The 21,994-nt window shown below is 38.3% G+C and overlaps 1 protein-coding gene across 8 annotated transcripts in view; it reads right to left on the bottom strand.

Moving 5' to 3' along the window:
- The window catches only part of Enox1 (ecto-NOX disulfide-thiol exchanger 1), a 542,803-nt gene that overhangs the window by 198,174 nt on the left and 322,635 nt on the right, over positions 1-21,994 (bottom strand). For 7 of the 8 annotated variants that reach the window (XM_046454324.2, XM_046454323.2, XM_058582598.1 and 4 more), the window contains 2 exons: positions 16,082-16,225; positions 15,107-15,244 (listed from right to left, as the gene is read on the bottom strand). In XM_046454324.2, the coding sequence (XP_046310280.1) occupies positions 15,107-15,244; positions 16,082-16,151 (208 nt within the window). In that variant the 5' untranslated portion in view covers positions 16,152-16,225. The remainder of the gene's footprint in view (positions 1-15,106; positions 15,245-16,081; positions 16,226-21,994) is intronic. The other variant, XM_046454321.2, reaches the window with a different exon arrangement.

The raw sequence follows: 21,994 nt of genomic DNA, 5'->3' as shown, positions 1-21,994 counted from the left end.
GAGATGAAAGGGCAGGCAGCCATTGGAGAGCAGCCACCAGTGCTCTGTGCTACCCCTGGACCTTCACATGGGTATACAAGGTGAGCAAGAGCAAGAGCAAGTGGAGATGCAGCTATGGCCACAGCTCCTTACTAATTCCATCAAGCACATGGGAGAGCATCCAAGAGGTATGTGGCTTTGCACCTTGAGTCTGCCATGGAGTTGCTAAAGGTCACCAAAGACAAAGAAGCCCTCAGATTCATCAAGAAAAGGTAAATCACACATCCTCACCAAGAGGAGGGGAGAGGATGTCCCAGACACCATGAGGAAAGCCCCACTCCCATTCACAATAAAACCTTTAAAGTAAACAAACAAAAAAAATCAAAGGGTGGACCCAAAGATTTCACATAAACTATGGTGCCAGATACCTGGATTGTCCTGTGGTGACATAAGGACAAAGAACAGATGAGAGCAGTCTGCTATATGCACAGAAACAGTGAAGATAGATTTGCCAGTGTGGAGCAGATCACTAAAGCTTCAACAGCGCACTGTCTCTCAAATCTCTCTGCAAATGATTAACACACTAAACCCCAGTGTGAGATATTACAACCTAAAGCTCTCCTTCTTCTAGCTCTCCTACTTCATGATTCTACTAACACTGAGTTGGAGCTGTCATCATCCCACACAGTGAGCATCATATTACAATGAATTCTTTTTTGTGCGTGATGCAGGGGATTCGACACAAAGCCTCATGCACACTAGACAAGCCCTCTACCACTGAGCAACAGCCAAGCCCCAACAACATATTTTTATCTATCCATAATTCCATTATTTTTGCCCCACATCTTCCTTTTAGGCTCCCATTTACATGAGCAGAAGAAGCAAGGCTTCATCCACTGTTCCTTCCTGGATACTTGGCCAGAAGGAGGCTGTTTAGAGGGAATCCTTTGTTTATACATTGAGAGAGGTCATCACGTATACACTGCGAGGGAAGGGTGCACGCCCTGCGCACACTCTGCTTGGGTTCCAACGTGGGCTCAACAATGTCAAGAGCTTTGCCAGGGAAGTGGGTGAGAAAACGAACACCTCTGGCTCTTTCCTGTTCATATTTTCACAAAATTCCTAATTTTCTTCAAAGAATATAAATTCAGAAATCAGGTAGAATCAAGATGAAAAGCAATAACACAAACTAATGTAGCTACTGATGTGAGATTTTAGGTAGTCTGTACCTAGTAATAGTAAGAAAAGAACAGCACTGCATGCTTTTCCTCAGATTACTAGAACTGAGACCATCTAATTTTAAGCATCTGAACTCTTGTGTCTTCAAGTTTGTGCATCTTCCCATTTGTCCTCCAGGACTGGTTGCTCGGCAGATGCCATGACTGAGTCAAAGGCCCTGAAAGAGCAGGAATCTGTCCTCTCACCTCTTGCATTTGTTTCTTGAAAGCCTAGAGAGATCAGAGCTTCTTACAATGATTCTCCTGTATCACTCACAAGGCGGTGCATGTGATTAACGCTGCACAGGCTCCCTGGATCCATTAGAGAACAGATATACAAACAAACGAGAAATGCCTTCACTACCAAAAAGATTACTTTAATTATAGAGATACTCTTCCTGTGGTTCTTGTTAGAAGTTACTAGGTTGCTTTATTTCCCGATGGTATTAACCAGATGCTAGTCATTTTACCATTGGGTATCATATATTCTACATTTTTAGGATTTTACCTCTAAGTCATACAATGTGAGAGCTGCTAGGGAGCTGAACACTCTCCTATGGCCACCACATGACAGAGTGGAGTAGGAGTTAACAAGGTCTGTTGCCAGGGCCTTTGGTGCTCTGCTTTACCCTTCTTATTCTGACTTTTTTTCTATACTTCTGTGGCCTTCCCAGTCTCCTCTAGCCAGTCAGGGCTTGCTGCACAGTGGGCCAGCATTGCCCCTGAACCATCTAGGTTCTGCCCTACTCCTGGCCAATTCCCAGCAAGGATGACATAGAAAATCTAGACAAAGATGAAATCATTTTCCTCTATTATTTTTCTAAATTGCCTTTTTCCTACCCATGACTAGGCAGTATTTTCTCACAGCTGGGGATGAACAAATTCAAAAGATGTTCTCAAATACATGGTTTCCAAGAGAGAGGCCACTAAAGTCTTAAAAATATAAAATGAGCATTTTTTGAGTGATTGCACAGCTCATAAAAATGTCTCTGGTTAGACCCTCATCAGCAGTGATTCACTCTGGGCAAGGAGTCCCCTGCGGTGACTTTAGTTGCCTCACATTAGGGCACCAAGGCCTATTTTTCCTGCTGAGATGGAATAAGTGGTGAGGATGCATTAAGTGATGGAGGTCACAAGGGTCCCATCCAGTGAAGTGAGGAATATTTCTTTAAAGATGCCCTTGTGGTCTGGGAGACTTAGCGGAACTTGAAGACTACAGTATTTCTCCTTTCCTTAAGAAGAAAGTATCCTTTTGCTCTGTAGGCATTAACTTTCAGAAGTAAACCCTCAAGGTCAAAACTGTATCTTTTATGGTAGCAAGAAAATGTCCCTGATGAGGAAAAATATAGTTTACTACAGTTCAAAGATATGTGTCTTGACACAAAAATATCTTTTCTTCAAGATAAAAACATATTAAAAGGTTATACAGAGTGTGTCTTAGGTTTTTTGGTTTGTTTGTTTGGCTACTATAGTGAAATACCATAGTCTAGGTGGCTTATAAACAACAAAAGTTTCTCACTCTCCTGGAGGCTGTAAAGTCCAAGAGTGGTGGTGGATTTGAAATCTGGTGATGTCACTTCTTGTTTCATAGATGGCTTCTTCTCCTCCCACTGTAGAAGGGGTGAGAAACTCTCCTAAATCTCTTCGCTGTTCCCAATCACAAGGGTGCTGGCTTCATGATTTAATCACCATCCAAAAGCCCCATCTCCTAAATCCATCACCTTAAGGGTTAGAATTTAAACATGAATTTTGGGGGGTTGATCAGACTATATAGCACAGTGCTTGAATGTAGTAGATAATCCATATGCAATTTTAAAATTTGTATCTGCAAGCTAACTTATAGGCACTTTTTGGCTAAGCTACTTTGACAAAAAATATTTTTTGTTGTGAAATTGTGTTGTAGTTAATACCACAGAAATTTAGCATCTAATCATTTTCTCTACCCATGCCCTGGCCAAATGGGGTGTACTGTTTCTCCAAGAGCCCAGCACCTGCAGTGACTTAAGGATTCAAATTTCACTTGCAGATTCTAGGGCGTCACAGGTGAAGGTCTAAAGCAGGTTAGCAAGCTACTGTCCAGGAAACACTGATACAGGTGACTTGTGGAAACTGCCTTGAGTGATGGGTGTGCACTAGGCGCACATGGGTTGCCTCCAGATGGCTTGTAGAGGACAATGGCTTTGTCACTACTCCTAGAATGGGAGAAGTCCGGATGAGGGGACCTTTGTCACAGGGGCCAACCCTTTTCTTTTCATTCCCATAAAACAGTAATTCATCCAAGATCACTCTCCTCTTCTTCCCTTCTCCTTCCTACATCTCTCTCCACTGAGAGTAAATTAACATGTTTGGGTCCCTACCATATGTCATATACTTTACATTACTAATCTTGGAAATGGCAATGATTCTCTGATGTTATCATTTCCCACTTTATAGATAAAAAGACTCAGAGAAGTTATGTAATTTGCCTAAGTTTACACAGCTGAGAGAAAGGGCCTGGATTCAACCCTAAGAACTCAGGCTCTAAAGCTACCCATCATCTACTTCTTTCAAAAACAATTGCTCCACATATGAAAGGCAAAATATTTTTTCTAATGCGAATACTACAGACAGGGTTCCCACCTACTGTTGTTGACAAAAGTTCATCTTACCTATGCTAATCCTAAAAAATTCAAATTTTCTTTTTTCTTTGAGAGAGCTTGCTTTACTTATTTTTAGACATAAATGTTCATGTTAGTCTTACATTTATTGTCATTTTTTTGGTTTCTGTCATAAATCTGAGAGTATGACCATTATGGTCTCATTCATAGCAGTCTACTTCATATCATTATGGTATCCCTGGTTCAACTTTAGTACTAATTCTAAATCACTGGAACCCAAATCCTAAATTCTTGAGATTTCTTGGAAATCCTCACATTTGAAACACAAAAATTAAATAATTGAAACTTTTTAAATTTTGATATAAGATTTAAAAAAAAAATCTATGATTTTCATCATCAATGATAACTTTCCAATTAAGCATTGGTTTTTAAAAAAAATAATATTTTTTTTAAAAATATGAAGATAGGGCTGATTTATCTTTAGGCCTATCTTTTGCATAAGATATTTTGCTTTAGTTATTTCTCCCCAAATCTTGATAAAGTGGAAATGGTTTAGGTCAACAGACATGGATATCAATTCCAGCACTCTCTCCTTCCATCTGGGTAACTTTTGGGTAAATTAGTTAATTTCACCAGGCTCAGTTTCTCACCTATAAAATGGGGTCACTAGCAGAAGAAGACAGGTTTTGTTACTATCTTTTTTTGCATGCATAGTAAAGTCATTCATAACAAAACCTCATATTTATACTGATTATAACTCTAAGAAACATATAAAAGCCTTTTAAAAGACTGTCTGAAAACTGCTGTTTCTAGACACAAGGAAGTAACAGGGTATCATGGTTTGGAAGTGAGGTATCTCCTAAAAGCTCATTTTAATGCAAGAATATCCAGCGATGACATGATTAGATCATGAGAGCTGTAACCTAATCAGTGCATCCTTGTTTGAATGGAATGACTGGGTGGTAACTATGGGCAGGTGGGACATGGCTGGAGGAGGTGGGTCACCAGGGGCATGACCTGGAATGGTGTGTTTTCCCTGTTACCACCCTCCATGTCCTGAATTCCACTATGTTCTGAGCAGTTTTCTCCACTGTGCCTTTCCCCATGATTTGCTGCCTCACCTTGGACCCACAACAATAAGTCTGGCTTTCTGTGGACTGAGACTTCTGAAGCTGTGAGCCCCAAATAAACTTTTCTTCCTCTAAATTTTTCTGGTTGGGTGTTTTGGTCACAATAACGACTAAAACATAGGATAGAATTTATCCTCCCATGTCAACCAAGATAGGAGACAAAATATGCCAAATGACAATTTTTAAGACATGGGACAATAGAAGGCACAGGACAATGATCATTAACAAAGGGAGAAAGATGAAATGAAACCTATGACTGTCCTAGCTTACTGTATAGAAAGTGTCCAGGACTTAACACAAGAAAAAAAAAACCCAAACAGAGACTGAAGCCTACTCTGAGTTCAGTATTTGTGGAGCCAAGGCCTCTGGAAATTACACAGCAGAATATAAGGAAGAAAGAACACATCAGAGAGCGAGCTCTGCAGATCTTCAGAGGGACATCCTCAAAGTCCTCGGCTGAGTGTCCATCAGGAAGCACCAAGCTGGGAGCAAAGCCAGGGGAAGGAGCGCTGCTAACATTTCTGAAGCTCATCAAGGGCTGGAAAGAGGTCTAGTTCCCAACAGGCAGAAAGGAGAAACCATACACCGAGGAAATTCCTGGAAGTATTTCACCTCAGGAGTAGACTAAATTCTCTCTCGTCTTAAGGCAGCTCTGGACTTACCCAGGCTCAAAACCAAGCTGAAAAGAATCAAACTGTTGGGCTGGGGTTGTGGCTCAGTGGTAGAGCACTTGCCTAGCATGTGTGAGGCACTGGGTTCGATTCTCAGCACCATATATAATAAAATAAAGGTCCATCAACAACTAAAAAAAAAAAAAGAATCAAACTGTTGCCAAGGAACTCCAATCAAATCTCAAAAATAGTTAATGGAATTTAAAAGGAACCCAGCTCTTGACAACATGAAATTCAGACTCCTCAGCAACCAATAAAATATTACTAGGCATGCAAAGAAACGGGAAAATGGGACCCACCACAAGGAGAGAAATCAATCAAGAGAGAGTCTCAAACGTTACAGATAATAGAATTAGTAGATAAGTACACTAAAGCAGCTCTTAAAAATACACTCCAGATGCACAAGAAGGTGGATGAAAGCTGAAACATGATAAGGAAAGACGTGGAGATACATTTTTAAAACAGAAGTAATCTGGAAAGATAATGCTCAATTATGAGCAAAATACATCACAGATGTCAGATAACCGGGTTAGTGGTTGAGGCTACCCTTTACTTCTACACACGATTAAAGACATAAAGGATATACTTTAGAATTGTACAAGGACTGAGTATAAAAGTTGCTTTTACAAATCTTATGTATCTTTACATAATTATTTATGTAAATGTATTAATAATACATTTATTTAATTGTATGATTACTGAGTGCCAAACTCTGTGTTTGATGAGAAGAAAAACAGATGAATTAGGTATGTTCTTGCCCAAAGAAACCAGACAGTCTATTAGACAGATGTCAGATAGGTGCATAATATGATGTATCCACAACTTGAGAATGCACACTAAATGGTAAGGCTACAGAATATGAAAGGAAATAAAGAGAAACAAAGGATATATGAATTACTGGACAATTATTCCATAGTTATAAATAAAAAGCTTTGACATTAACCCAAAACAAAAATCCAATATATACTAACGTGTATGCATGCATGTGCAGAGACACATATCCTTGTATCAGGAGAGGAACACCCAAATTAATCTTAATATGGAAACTTAACCATTTGGTTTTTCCTCCTGTTCTCTGCTGAATTAGAATGGCCCATCTGAAGAGAATTATGAATTTCAAGCATGGAATGAATGTAAATATTTTCCATCAGCTCGTGGAACTAGTAAAGATACCAAAATTTCTCTACTCCTGAGGAAACCAGGAAAATTAGGGAATGTGTACAGAGCATATTCACAGACAAATAGATATACAATTATTTTAAAATACTTTCTCTAATTATTGTCTAGTTGGTAATAAAGTGACTAGGATAGTCAGACAGGCTAATGATTAGCGCATGTATCTGAGTATGACTGAATAAATAAAGATTAAACTAACCAAGAGGCATAATCTAGTATAAAATTTTTAGGATATTGTAGCACACACAGGAAAATCAAAATTAAACATTAATAATTGAGAAGAAGTCAATCTATACAAAGCAAGCAAATTTATCTTTTTGATAGCATGGATGATAAAATTATTATATTAAGCATTTGACAAGCAATTTCATTTGATAACATTTCTAGCCAGCAAGGATGTAGGCTATTTTCATTTGTGAACACTTATTTGAAAATATTTCTTGATTGGCTTTAAGTGAGGTCAATTACCTTGAATAGGATCATGATACAGGCAGAACCAAGTATTTTTTGGAAACAATTTTCTACAGATTCTCTTCTCTCAAGAAATTCTGTAGATACACATATCACAAGCATAACACTAGAATGAAAGTTCCAAGACAGTGTATGTGTGCGCCCAGCACCATACATGGATATAATTGGGCTCTCTACCTCCACCATTCATTTGTGGACCTGCAGCACAGGTGCAAAACCCACCTCCTCTCTTGCCACAATTAAATATAATCCCTATAAAACAATTTAGATAGCTTTGAAAAAGAAACACACACACACACACTTTTGGAGGTTGCCTTTGTGCTTAAAATCCTTCAATAATTTACACTTCAATAAAATCTCACTCCTTACTTTGGTAGGGAAGATCTCACCTCAGCCAACCCCTGCAGATTCATGATAAGTGCCAACCTGCCAAAACCCACTCCACCCCAAACACCGCCTCTTGCCCACAGACGTCCACCTTTCATTTCATTGAAACAGCAGGGCTCCCATCACCTCAGGACTTTGCACAGGGCATTTTCTGTTCTTGGAATTTTATCATCTGCCCAATTTCTCCTTTTCTCCTGCTCTTCCCTCCTGCTACGTGGATAAGTTATCCTTCAGGGCTTACCCTAAATATTACTTCTTCAGAAAAGCCTTTCTGAACCCCACCTCAATACCACCAGACAAAGGTAGTTCCCCATAGAGAGCCATAATACCCTAAAACTGTAATTAATCATTTGCACAGTTATTTAGATAACATCTACTATTTTTAGAAATACATAGGCTCCATGAGAGCATCATCTATCTGTCACATAAATTGCTATTTCTCTACTTCCTTTAAAATACACTGTACTCTGAGAATCTTCAGTAATGAATAAATATGCCAATGTACTGTCCTAATATCTTGGAGTGAAGGTAAATAACTGTGCAAAGTGTAACAAAACTGTCAAAAATACATGAAATCAGGTACACAGAATGTGAAACATAAGCCAAGGGCCTATTTGCTATCTGACATCGGATAATGAGAAATTGTTCAACAAGATAGAAAATAATAACAAAGGCAAATTCTGGGCATTATCTGTGAAAGAGCCCCATCACTGTGAACCAGGCTGTCTGTATGCCCTTAATCATGACTGGGTCAGGGAGTGTCACCATTAATATCTGGAGAGACTCGAGACAGGAAGTATGCTGATATGGAGTATTCTTTTTATTTTAAAAGCAAGCACATGGGTTGGTTTATGGACAGACATTTCTCCTGGGTGTGTCTGTAGGTGGAAGCGATTATTTCAGGCAGGATTTCCAGATTATATTTGTTACTTCTGACCACTTCTCTGAATTCAAATGCTGGAGTCCAGGAATGGTCAGGAATCCAGTGGGTCACCAGGGCAGAAACAGGTGAAGGAGGAATTTGGAACATGATTGAAGATTAGACTGACACTAGCTGAACAGCCAAGGGCCCATCTAATTTCACAGCAAAAGCTTGGCTGGGGCAGAAAGATACCCAGGGCTTCCACAACCATTTGTGTGCTGTGGCTGCCAAAGCCACACATTTCCATCTGTGCTTCTTTCCTGAGCTCTAGAATCATAAGTGGACTATTCACTCCATGTTTCCATCTAACAGGCCCTCCAAACTTTCCTTCAAGCCTTTCAAAGGAAACCAGTCTTCTTCCCCTACCCTTCTTCTCTTTATGCCTTCTCCTCATTCTCTTCTCAGTAAAGGACCCTACTATTTATTCAATTTCCAAGCCTATGTACCCAGGAGTCATGGTGATTCCTTACTCTCCTTATGTTCTACAGGGACTCAGTCAATCATTTCCACTGTTTCTACTTTTAAATGGCTCCTGAGTACCTTCAGATTGCCTGCTCTCTGCTGCCAGGATTATGACTGGAACTGTCATTATGATCTCTTGTCTGGGCAGCTCCTACAGCCCAATCTGACTTTCCTGTTGTCAGCCTTCCTACACTGCCACTGCTACTCTGCAGAACTTACAAAAGTCCTCCGCAGAAACAGTGTTAACCCCATGACTCTCCTGCTTGAGGCTCTGCAGTGACATCCGACAACACCCTTTATCTGTTATAACGTAACCACTTACCATGTTGATTTGTATCTGCCTATTTACTCTTTTCTGTTTCTCCCACTAGACTCTAAAACAGCAAGGCCTATGTCTTGAATTCCCAGTATTCAGCACAACATCTGGCTCAGTAAATCCAGTTAAAAGGGGGATACTTGAGGAGATGAAAGGATTTAACAAATGCCTCTTCATATCTGGGCACACTAGAGAGGATAAAGGTGTTCCTGGGAGGATTAAATAACCCCAGAAGGAAACTAGGGGAAAAAATATCCTTAGGAAGCAGAGGAGAATTAAAATGAGTGAAAACATCAGTGAAGGGGAGAGGGTGATGAAGAGGACAGCGGGGAGACTATCTGCCACCTCAGCCTTCCCTCAGAGTGGCAGGAAGCGAGTAGCAATCGGAGCACTGAGCTTCTGAGGAGACAGCCAGGTGTGAGCCTAGGCAACCTAGAATGTTGACAGACATGTGCAAGTAACAAGCCTCTTGCTGCCTCTGGGTTCATCATGATGAGGGTGTGGTGCTCTCTTGTAGGCAGCCCTTCCATCATGGCTGACAAGGTGGCACAGTGCCTTCCAGAAGAATGCTCTAAAAAATGGCATGCTAAAAAATATGGGGTCAAAGAGGTATGCCAACTTAAATTCAAAAACAGTTAAGGAAAGAGTGTTAGCACTTGGAAAGGTGATTTCAGAAAGTTTGGAAAAGAGCAAGGTAGAATATCATTGCTGGAGGGTATCCTTGAGGTACCACTAGTTCCCATGTGGGCCTGGGGCCAACTCCAGGACCCAACTCCTGCTCTTCGACTCTCCTTCCAGCTGACGATGATAGCTTGGGGAAAGAAACAAGGGCAGATAGTAAGGGAGCAACTGATCACACAGATAGTGTCAAAGCTCAGTATTTGATACCCAGATTTTAGCCTATGATGCCAGAAGTATGTGGTGTATGTGTATATGTGTGTGTGGTGGTCCCTGGAAAGGGACATTGCATGCCATCAAAAACTCAGAAGAAGGTTTTAGGCAACACCTGTCCACAAAAGTTATTCTGAAACTTGAAATTAGGGTATTAGAGAGTGACACTGTTCAGCACAAACACAAACAAAATTATAAAACTAGATCATAGGAAGGATGTCTCATAAGGCAAAGAAGAGGAGCCTCCTCAGTTGACAGGGAAAATCTGGTGTAGATGGTTGCATTCTAGTGTCTCATGAGATGCGAGTGAGTATTTTTTAAAGACTAAATTAAGTTTGAGGAATCTTGGTACTAGCTCCTACTCTTTGAATGTGCACACTGCACATTAGCATAGTAAAGACTTTGAGAAATTCCATAAGGAAGTAATTTACCTGTGTTTAACTGAGAGTTTGCTATGGTTGTTAGTCCACCTAAATACTTAGGTGTCATTTGCCCTACTGAACAACTGTGGGACACTAATGCTCCAATAGACCCATGTAGAAAAACTGGATTTATAACAAAGCACAAAATATTGATAGCAAAACAAATAAACAACAATCACATCACAAAACTGAAATAAACTATGGATATAAAACAAACATGAAAAAAAAATGACAGGTGGAGATAAACAGTATCTAATAGAGAAGGCAAGACTTTGGAGTGTGGAAAGCAGGATTGGGCTCTAACAACAAAAAAGGAGTGTTTTGGGCAAAAGAAACAAGTTCAACGTAATGGTCTCAAGTAGCGCTTCATATGAGGAAGGCAAATGAAAGTTCCTAAAGTCGGAATGGAATTATGACGATAAAAGGAGAGGCAGATGCAAGAGGTGTGTTTATGGGAGCCCATAACAACAGCTCATCAGAAAGGTGCGACATGGCGGTAAATGGGATGTAATTCCCTGGGAAAGCCTCTGGATAAAATCAGAGGGTATGAAGAATGAACACCTTGCTTTGCTGATAATTTTAATCTCTCAATAAACTGGAGAAGCAGCGAGAAAGGGGATTTAGTGTCAGTTTAATTTTAACAAATATGGGAAGAGTGCTTGGTCATTTAGAAATATCAGAAACTTTGGGAGAAAGCCAAGTGCTCATAAAATCCAGCCTCTCCATAATCCTGTCAGAGATATTTTACAGGGGATTTCTGGGAAGGAATGTTACACTAAATAATCTTTAAGTCCCTTTTTTGAAACATTAAAGACTGCCTCTAACATTCTACAGTCACACTGAAGAACTCCAGAGGTGGCCAGCAGGAACAATGAGGGGAAAACAGCTTTCCAGGGCTCCAGGGCTATGCTGAAAAGAAACAAAGAGTAACCCACAACAGGTACAGCACCGAGCAGAACACGCTCCCTATAAACACATTATAGAACTGTCATAAATGAAATTATAGAACTGTCATAAATGAAACAATGAGGTGCTGGAATTAAAAATAGAAAGATCAGCAATACAGGATAGATATGCCAGAAACAGGCAAACACATACATAAGAATTTAATTTCTGATAAAAGACAGGAAAGCCAATGAAAGCATGGAAAATCAAAAACATAGCCAACTCTGGAGCAGGTAAATCATTATGTATTTAGAAATGGAATAAAGAACTTATACGGGAAAAATTAAACAATCTTTTTTTAAAAAATACCAACATTAAAAGGCAAAATACAGACCAGATAATTTGAAGAAATATTAAGTCAAAGGATTAAAATGAGTAACATAGCCAATTTAAAAAATTACCAAGAACCCTATCTGATAAATGGACACAGTATGAGAAAAATCTATTTATAAAGAGGAAAAATCAACAGTAAATAAAGGGTTAAGAAGACATATTAGCTTTCTCTCATTGTGATAAAATCAACTTAAAGGGAGGGAAAATGGGCTGTGGTTTCAGAGGTTTCAATTCATGGTCACTTGGCCCCATGGTTTTGGATGCATGGCAAGGCAGAACCATCATGGTGGGAGCCTGTGGTGGACCAAAGTTACTCACTTCATGGAAGCCAAGAAGTGAAAAGAGAGGAAGGGGCAGGGGTCTCAATATCCCCTCCAGGGCATACCCCTAATGATTTAACTTCTTACCCTCAGGTCTCACCTCCTACAGGTTCTACCTCTCCTAATAGTGCCAGAGGCTGTCAATCAAGCCTTTGGTATATGGGCCTTTGGGGGATACTTAAGATCTAAATCACAAAAGAATGAAAGTGCATGATTTGCATCCTAAAATAATTCAAGGTAAAATGGTAGGATCAAATTAGTGAATTCTAAATACATCTGCATATTTGAAAAATTAGTTGCCCAGTACATAAAAATAATCTTTAAAATGTTCACTTCTTTTGACCTACTAGTTCTACATGTGGGAATTTATATGAGGAAATAATTCTAACTGCTGAAAAGTGCTATGTTTAAAAATATCCACTGTAATATTATTAGTTTAAAAAAAACAAGGAAGACAAAGCTAATATTTAGTGAATACTTAGTATATACAGATATAAGTTGCTTTTAACAAGTTATCACATTTAAGTCTCACAATGATTCCATAAAATAGACAGGACCACCATATTACATGAAAGGTAAAATACATTCACATGCTCAGAGAGTAAATTCCATAAAGACACTTGGCTAGTAAAAGTGGAAAAGTGGAAACATTTAGAATGGTTAAGCAACATGAAGATGATTTATTTGATGAATTATTTACATTTTTAATATAAAAGCATGAAGTAGGAAAACAATTTGAGATGTTAACAAAGTGCATAAAATAAAATTCTGTATTCAATATGATTGAAATATTTACAAAGAAAAAAAACAAGAACAAAATATATGGACAATAACCATACACAAAAGGAAACCTTTTCACTCTTATTGGCCTGAGGTCAGGTCAATAAAAGCAGCTGGCTGGTAACCCTGAGAACAAAGCAAAGTATCATTCCATTGTGAGACTGCAGAAAGGAGGAAGAGAATCCCAGAAAGACCCTGGAAGGCTCAAAACCTGTTTCAGCAGTTTGGCTAATACAGGAGATAGAGAACGTAATTCAGGGCAGATACGGTAAATCTTCTATAATGAGTAGGGCTATAATTCCTTTCATGGTAAGTTGCTGGGAAAATCATAAATTGGCCATGGTTAAAATGCCACAAGACTCAAAATCATATGAAAAATAATGAATAATTGAGATTTTGATTTCCTCTAGAAGCCACACAACATTTTCTGAGAAAAGTGAGAGATGAGACAAGAATAAAGTAATTTCTGCTATATGAAATCTCAGTTAGGCAGGTGGGGAAACCTGGGTGGAAGATTACCAATCTTATTCTCCTGTTATCAGAAGAAATGTCTAGATCAGCTTTTGAGGAAAGGGCCCTGTATAAACACATGTCCAACCCACAGACAATGTCATTAATGAATGCGCACCCTGATCCCTGCCACAGAGAGCTCTTCAAGTGTAGGGATTTCACAGTATCGCCAGGAATTTTATAAATATCCTAAGTATAATGTTTTATAATTCAATCTTCATCTTTCCTTGTTTCTGTTATTTTCCCAAGTCCTATCTATCCTTATGTTCTTTCTTATTATATTAAAAAATAAACTATATATATTTAGATACATATGTGTACATGTATACATGGGTATATATGAATATACACATACATTCATGTATGTATACATTGTATATATGCACACCTATAATTTAATATAGCTAATTTAGACATTTATCCATACACACTTTCTTTCTTTCTTTTTTTTTTTTTAAAGAAAGAAGAAAAAGAAATCAAATGCTTGGTCAACTCAGCACAAAGTCCATGTTTGTGGGCCTGACTCAGCATTTCCAAGGCAACTGTTTCCTAAGTAGTACACATCATTCGCCCTAACTGAAGGGTTCATCTGCTATTACAACAAAGATCTTAGCATAATAACTGACCATCCCCTTTCCATGGCACAGCCTGTGAGGGTGTGGACCATACCTGTTTTGTTTACTACAGAACCCCTGTGCCACGGCAGGGCCTGCCTCAGTGAGTGTGTGTTGAGTGAGAAAGTGAGTGAGTCAGGAACATGAAGACATTTCCCTAAGAGTCCCAGTGACTGATCTGGAAATTACTACATGACTCATCTGTACCACCATTTAACACCTGATTCTACACAAATTTTTTTTTAACTCTTGTTGTTCATTAATTTTTTTTTTTCAAATTTAGGGAGCTGTGCTTTTAAAAAACACTTATAAATGTATATGTTTACTCTATTTCCCAAAGCATTTTTTTACAAAACACATAAAATCTTCCACAAACGTGTTGAATTAAATAATAAAATCTTAAACGACCTTTGACATGGTGACATTTCTAAATACATTATCTATCAAATTCATCGACTTACTATTCAAAAGTGTTGTAGACTAAAAAATGTAGACCTGGGGTCAGTTAAGCTGAGTTTCTAGCTCTGACACTTCAATGCTTTATTTCCCTACCTGTGAAATGGGAACACTGCCAGAAGCAACAACAAAAATACATATCTACCTACTTCAGAGGGAAGACTGCAACCAAAGGGATGATGTACATAAATAAATTTTGCAAAGCAGAGATCAAGCATTAGCCATTTTATATACAAATTTAAAAAATGCAATTGATGCTGTGAGGCAACAGAGCTGAGACACTGCATGTAGCAGTAACAGTGCAGGTGACTGCTGCTTCGGAGAATGGCTATCAGGCACAAGAACAAGGCGACAAGGAAAAGAATCTCTAACACAATCCAACAAACACGCCCCACTCATATATCAAAGACCATGTTCAACACCCGCTGTGGGGAGAGATTACGGGCACCTGTCACCCAAACCCTTTGGCAACACTGCAAGCATCTTCGAAACCAGGCGAAAGCTTACCGGATACAAGCTGCTGTCCAGGCAACCCCACGGGAACCATGCCCAAGTTGTTCATAGCTGTGGCCCAGGCTGTGGGATCTGTCACGGACATGTTGAGCTGCGTCGTGTCTATTGCTATGCTCCCCAAACCATCAGCTGCTGTGGGAAAAATAAACTCTGGCTTAGAGTCAACATACAAGGGTCTTCACTTTAAAGAAAATCACAGTTCTAAACATATGAGGCTTCATTTAGCACATTTTCACCCACCCTCCACACACAGAGACACAAAAGTAATGATAATATTAAAGCGCTACAATCTACAACAATGTTTTCTGCAGACACAAAGAGTTCCCAAATACTTTCTGGGAGGAAATTTAATGACATGTAGTTTGCGTTATACCCAGCATGCCATTAAGGAGGCAGATACCCTTGGAAAAAAGCAAAGAAGTGCTTCCTCCTCCCACTGAAACATTAGACAAGTTCAAGGTCAAGAAGCAGAGCAGCAGTACTCTATTGGTAAAGCAAGTCAACTAGCTTAGTAAACTGAGGATAAATAAATGTATCTGTTTCCAAGTGTAATTCTGGACCAGGTACTCTTAACTGTGCAACAGAAGAGCAGCTGCCAATCAGTAGGACTGGTTCTGATTGAATTTTTAAGTGTTACCTAGAAACACATTTCCTCCTTTTCATACTTCTATTACATTAAGGAAATTAAGGAATCATAAGCAAATGCAGATGTTTACCTAAAGTGACTTTTCCAAAGTATTCCCTATAAACACTGATTTTATAAAATAAATTAAAAAATTAAAACACAAAGAGTACAGAGGTTTTAAAAAAAAAATGTGTTAAATTTGACTTCATGCTCTTTGATTTTCCTGAGTTTCATGGTCTGATTTTTTTCAGAGCCTCAGCTCCTGGTTTAATTCCTGTTTTCTTGGCCAAGCAAGCTTTTCTAGTGAGAACTCAAAATGTCTTGTTTGCATCCTGTGGCTTTACCTGCAGCCATCATCTGGGGAAGCTCCTGAGGACACTGACTGATGCTCTCAATTCCACCTGCATCTACCATTGAATTACAAGCATCCTGGGAGGCAGGAGCACTTTGATAGCTGAGTTGGGGGTCCTCTTGGAGATCATCAGATTCTGCAAAAGGGGAGAGGAGTGTGGTGAGAAACCATAATAGTTAACTGAGTGAGAACTTCACAGGACCAACTGTTGTGTATTCAAAACAAATAACAAAGAACAACTTCCAGATAGGAACAGAAGTACAGCTGCTTCCTGTTGGTCCCTCAGCAGCTGTCTTGTGGCTCAGTTTCTGGGAGCTTGGTGAGATATGTGGGTCAACTCATCAACTCACCTAGCACCAGGCTGGCTTAATAAACAGCATGGTCTGTGTGTATATCAATGCTCCGCCTCGAATGAAGAGCCTTCACAAATGGGGCTTATCAGCCCCTGTGCAGCCTCTTCCACACACTGCACATCAATGGAGAGGGCAGACTCAGGGTAAAATATGATTTTTTTAAAGTTAAAAAATTAATTGATGTTGTTATTTTGGGAGACAGTCGTCTGTGAAATATATTCAGAGAGCAAAGAATGTCAGGAGGAAGAAAAAAGCAAGAACCCTTTTGCTATGAGGCTGGAAAAGGAGGGTGCCTAAATTACAAAAGTCAGGAAAAGCAAGAGGGGAGAAGAGCAAGCTGTCCATAAGGAAATCTGAAGAGGGCTGGAGCAGCAAGAAAAAAAATTTTTTTTTTTTTTAAGCTCTGTAGAATGGTAAACTTTACAGGTCAAAATTTGTTTGGTCTGGATTTTCCTTAGAATTGCACAGTTTAAATATGTTTTTTTTATTATATTCTCACAGCATTGCTCTACCAGATATAAATAACAATAAAACATTAAATATAGTTACAAAGGTTCCCTTTTTATCACGCTGTTTATAAAATTCTATGCCTTCTCTCTACTCTTAGAAATGCAAGAACCCATAGCATGCATAACTCTACAGGTTAAGTATTCTTTCACCTGTTCTCAATCTAGATGAGCAACCTGATGAGTTCGATTTTCAGCTGGCTTGATACAGCACATGAGTTTAAGTGTTAATTCTCATTTGGATGTCAAATTATACATTTTTTAAACCAGGTTTGTGGTAGTGATAATTTTAGAATTAAATGTCCTAGTGTGTCAGTATATTTCGTGTGAAGTTTGATCTTTTCAGGGTATGTTCTCTTATTCCTTAATTCTTAGGTGCAAGAATCAGTAGTCCCTTGAATACTGTAATGTCAAAAAGAGCTTCTTGCTAGTTGAACAGAAGTTTAATTCAAATGGAAGTTCAGGTTTCAATATCTCCAGGATAGGTGGATAATGAACAAATGGTTTCTATGGTCTCAAAAAATCTCTAGCTTTCAACTAAAGGGGCCTGTGAAATAGGATTTTTCCCCCAAATTTCTATCTAAACAGCAGTGAGTGATTGTAACTTTGGGAGTACACTACACTCAGGATACGTAAATATCCTTGCCATTACACTCTACTACCCAAATGAGTTCAGAACATACTCCTATATGGTGCATCAGGTATCTGAGGCAATAAGTGCCATCAGATAGAGAGATTCTCATCACATAAAATAAACTTAATGGTGTTAAGAAATACTTAGGTATCTTCAATGTCTGCCCTATAGTTGTTCATCCACTACAATATTTCTATCATGAAACCACAAAGCACTTCTCTTTCTCTACTTTCAACCATTTAGGGCACCAAGACAGAGCCAGGCTAGAATGTGCTCATTCTTCTCAGGAATGGCCCTGCAGTAGAGCTGTCTCAGATCACTGCAAGGTCATTATTTGTCTTACTTATCTCCCCAAATGAAGTTTAATTGGCTGGCTTCCTTCTAATCTCAGATTCTTCTCAAATGGGCATCAGTCACATATTTTGGTTGTGTGTGTATGGTCTAATGAGTCTACAGTTTGTAAACACTGTAATAATGAACATCCCTTTACTTTGTAGGCTTTATGACTTGTGCCTTGCTGGCCATGTTTCACCTTGACTTTCTGCTACAGTGTTTTAGGGAAAGCATCTGCTCCAGTGCTCCAGTCCTAAACAAGGGTATCCAGTGTGCTGGAGGCCCACAGCTTCTACCTGTGCTTTCCATGGCCATCTTAATAAACTGCCTTCTATTTCTTTGGGGGGATTTAAAAAACAAAAAAGTCTTGTTCCATCGGCAAGGAACAAGATTGGCAAGATGTAATTTGTAGAGCTTGATTTATCCTCTAATTGAATTCTGAGACATTCAATTCATTACATCTCATCAATCTCCCAATCCAATGCTTTTTATGACACATAATGTCATGAGGTGAACAGGAATCTAGGATTGTGACTCTTAAAGTAAGTTCTATCATATCCCCGGTATTTCCAACGGTCTCAAGGCTGCCATGACATTGTTTACAAAATTTAAGCTGATTTTATCATATGGTTTGGAAGAAAAGTAATTCTTGTAATTAATTACTACATGGTAATTTATGACTAGTGGCAAGACCTATTTTTGTACCCTACCAACATCTATTGTTCCTACTGAATATCTGCCTCTTCAAATGATTCAAAACAATAGTACCTAATTTATCATTCAAATAACTTTCTCTGCCTTAGTTTTCTTATTCCTAAACTATAGAAAAGAGTAATATTCTTAATGGTGTTTATTTACACACAAGAGATGTGGGGAGCTAAAAATTATAGCTAATAAAGCACTTTGAATATAGTAGGTGATAATTATTATTATTTTATTTGGAAATGTAGTGTTTCCATTAAGGTACCCTGGGATCTTTGTGTTCTGGTGGTAATTATGTAATTAATTATAAAACAGTGAATAACACTTGATATTTCTAAAGTAAGTGTTGCCCTAGTTTTCTATGCCACACCTAAATTGAAGAAGGATATTTTATTTTCCACAATTCCTTTATAAAATAATATAATGCACTTAAAAATGTATGATTTTTTTTCCTAAGTTTTTCTTCTCATGCACTACAAAAGAAAGCTTTTAGGAGATTCATGACCAATTATGAAATTGGCAGTTTCTACTTATAGGTTCCTCTGATGTCTGATCATCCTAAAATAATCAGATACATAAAATGTCAAGGATAACAGATCTTTGTTTAGAGTTAATGACTATCTAACCTGCTCTTTATAAAGATCTACTGAAGTACAAAATCTCATGCCCAGTTTCATAACTCTTCAACAACATAAACTTGTTCAATACTTCACTGGGTTATATCAATGGAGAAAATAGCTTTAAAAGTCACAAGCCTATAAAAATATTATTTGGCATAAAATGGGGCACATACCACTCCCACTCTTAAAAATCTAACCCTTTATAATACTTTCTAATTTTTTGCAGGTATCAAGGGTATACATATTTTGAATAATAAAACTCATAATTGTCCATGATGCATAGATTCTTACTCTAAAGCAGGTAGAGATCAGGTAGTTTCTGAAATTTATTTTTATTAAAATAATTTTGTTTGATCTAGTTCCTTAGGTTCATTACCTACTTTAATAGCAAAATAATTATAGTGAGAAGAGCAGGTTTATTAATATCTTAAAAATAGCTGATACCAAATGAAGCATTTCATATATATCTGAACCCTTCTTATTTCATAGGAACTCTTCATTAGCATCATCATAGTTTACACTTGTAATATAAAGGAAAAAATGCATATCCATCCAAATTTCACTCTTCTGTCACTAAGAAACTATCTAACTTTGGTCTTCATGAAATTGATAGGACACGCTCTTGAGATTATGGGAATGTTCTGTAGATTAAACAAAAGAAAATATTATTAAATAGATGTTTCTTATGTACTGAGGTTGTGATTCTTAAGCAACTCTTTATGAATAAGAAGGGAGATATTTCTGCTTCCTATAATGATAAGCTAAGTAACTGTAGACCAATCTTTCTATTTAGGAACAAATAGAAAAGCCTAATGCCTTTTCATCTATTCTGTAAAATTCTATTATCTCTGCACAAACAAAAGAAACTCAAAGGAAATGCTCTATTTACTGTAGGGGGTTATCAAACAGGCTTCTATGGGTAATGGGAACAGTCAACTGTGGGGTATTTTGTTTTACTGCTCAGAGAGATGAGTGAAGTTTGCAAGTCTAGAGTCAGAGTGGAATTGCTCTGCAAAATGTAGCCAAGCTGAACCCAAAAGCTGAGTGCTCTGTAGGAAACACTGGCCACCCACATAAAGGAGGAGCTATGGAGAAGAACAGTGGCAAAATTAGGATTTCAGGGGCATTTACTGGAAAGCATGCTAAGCAAATCTTTCCCCACCCCCCTCTACAGAAATGTTAGCAAAGTCTACATTGCTTCTTAATTCTTAAGAGTAATTTTTGTTTGTTGGGGGCACTTTGGAAGGGAGAGTACAGATGATAATGAAAAGGTAGTTGACAATGGAGATAATCTAATATCCTACATGATAAAGTTTCCAAGTCTGTTAAATATACAGGATGCTGATTAATTATTAATGCTAACTACCTCTGACTAGTGGGAAATAATAGGATTTGGATTTTGAAGAAGAGATTTAGTTTAGGCTCTTCATGGGAAATTTCTCATCAGAGGTTTGTAAAGTAAGACTATTCTATTAAACTAAACTAGAGAGCTCCTTCCTAGCGATATAGTGGAAAGACACCTCTTGAAAATGGGATGGGCAGAGGACAGAGCTCAGGAGAGATGAATTTTAAAAGGGTGAATCCTGCTGCACTTTCTATCAAATCATGAAATCAAAAGGTCTGTTTTAATATCTAGTCTCTGACTCATGTATTTATAAAAATCACTGCCCTTGTCAAAGTGTCACAATTCGACACACACCCCATCACAATGCTCCTGAGGAAAGATGCCCTTCCTATTCTAAGTATTTTTTTCAGTTTTCCCTTTAAGGCAAGAAGACAGAGGTGATAGGAAATCCCTCTTCTGTGTTCGTTCCCACAGCGATCTGGGCCTCTCTCAGTACCAGCACCGGTCACTTCACATTCTAATTAGTTTTTTATCTCTATCTTCCTAATAAACTAGGGGCATAGGAAGATTAAGGAAATTAGTCATCTTTGCATACCCTGCAGCTAGCAAGCACAGTTCATGGAATGTGGCAGTCTCCCCCTACTTCCCTCCCCCTCTTTATCTACTTATCAATATTTACAAATTGATAAAACATTCATAAATTCTATGCAAATACTCTACATTTCCAAATTAATTTATGCATGGAAGGATGAAACAATAAGAAAAGTGAAGAAAAAAAAAGAAAAAGAAGGAAATAATAAAGGATTAGAAAAAAACAAGAAATTCAGTTCTAGGGTTCAATCCCAGAGCTTGGAAGTTTGAAAGTTAAAAGAACACCAAGGGGAAACGTCTTTTGGAAGCAAGAGTGCAGATGAATTTAAAGTGTCAAAGAAAAATAATTTTTAAAAAATCTTTCAGAGATTATCAGATAAGCTTTTGGTGCACTTAACAAGTCATGTGCTAAGATTTAAGATTCCATACCTCCCTGGCAACCATGCAGGGTCAAAAGCAGGTTGCAGGATGTTCTTCTGTGAGACTTCCTGCAGCTGCTCTTTGAATGAGCTGAAATCTATAAATAACTGCATCACCAGACCCATTAAGCAGTACATTAGTGTGACAGAGGCATAGATGTATAGTGCTGAAGAAGTGAAATCATTGGAAGAAAGGGAAAGTTTCCATGTGACGTGTACGCAGAGGAGAGATGTGGATCTGGCCATTTCTAACACACACAATCCCATTATGGGTCTGTGATTATCTCCTCCATTTTTCTACTTTGTCTGCCTGCCAGTTTTAAACTACAAATCATCTTCCTTCTCTCTTAGGGAGGGGATGGTTACTGAATGGAACAGGTTTTACCCATGGCATGTCTGTCT

This window comes from Marmota monax, unplaced genomic scaffold, assembly GCF_021218885.2.
Source record: "Marmota monax isolate L192 unplaced genomic scaffold, Marmota_monax_Labrador192_F-V1.1 WCK01_AAM20220418_F8-fsc00011, whole genome shotgun sequence".
Taxonomy (NCBI): Eukaryota; Metazoa; Chordata; class Mammalia; order Rodentia; family Sciuridae; genus Marmota; species Marmota monax.
This window is presented reverse-complemented; position numbering and strand designations above follow the sequence as displayed.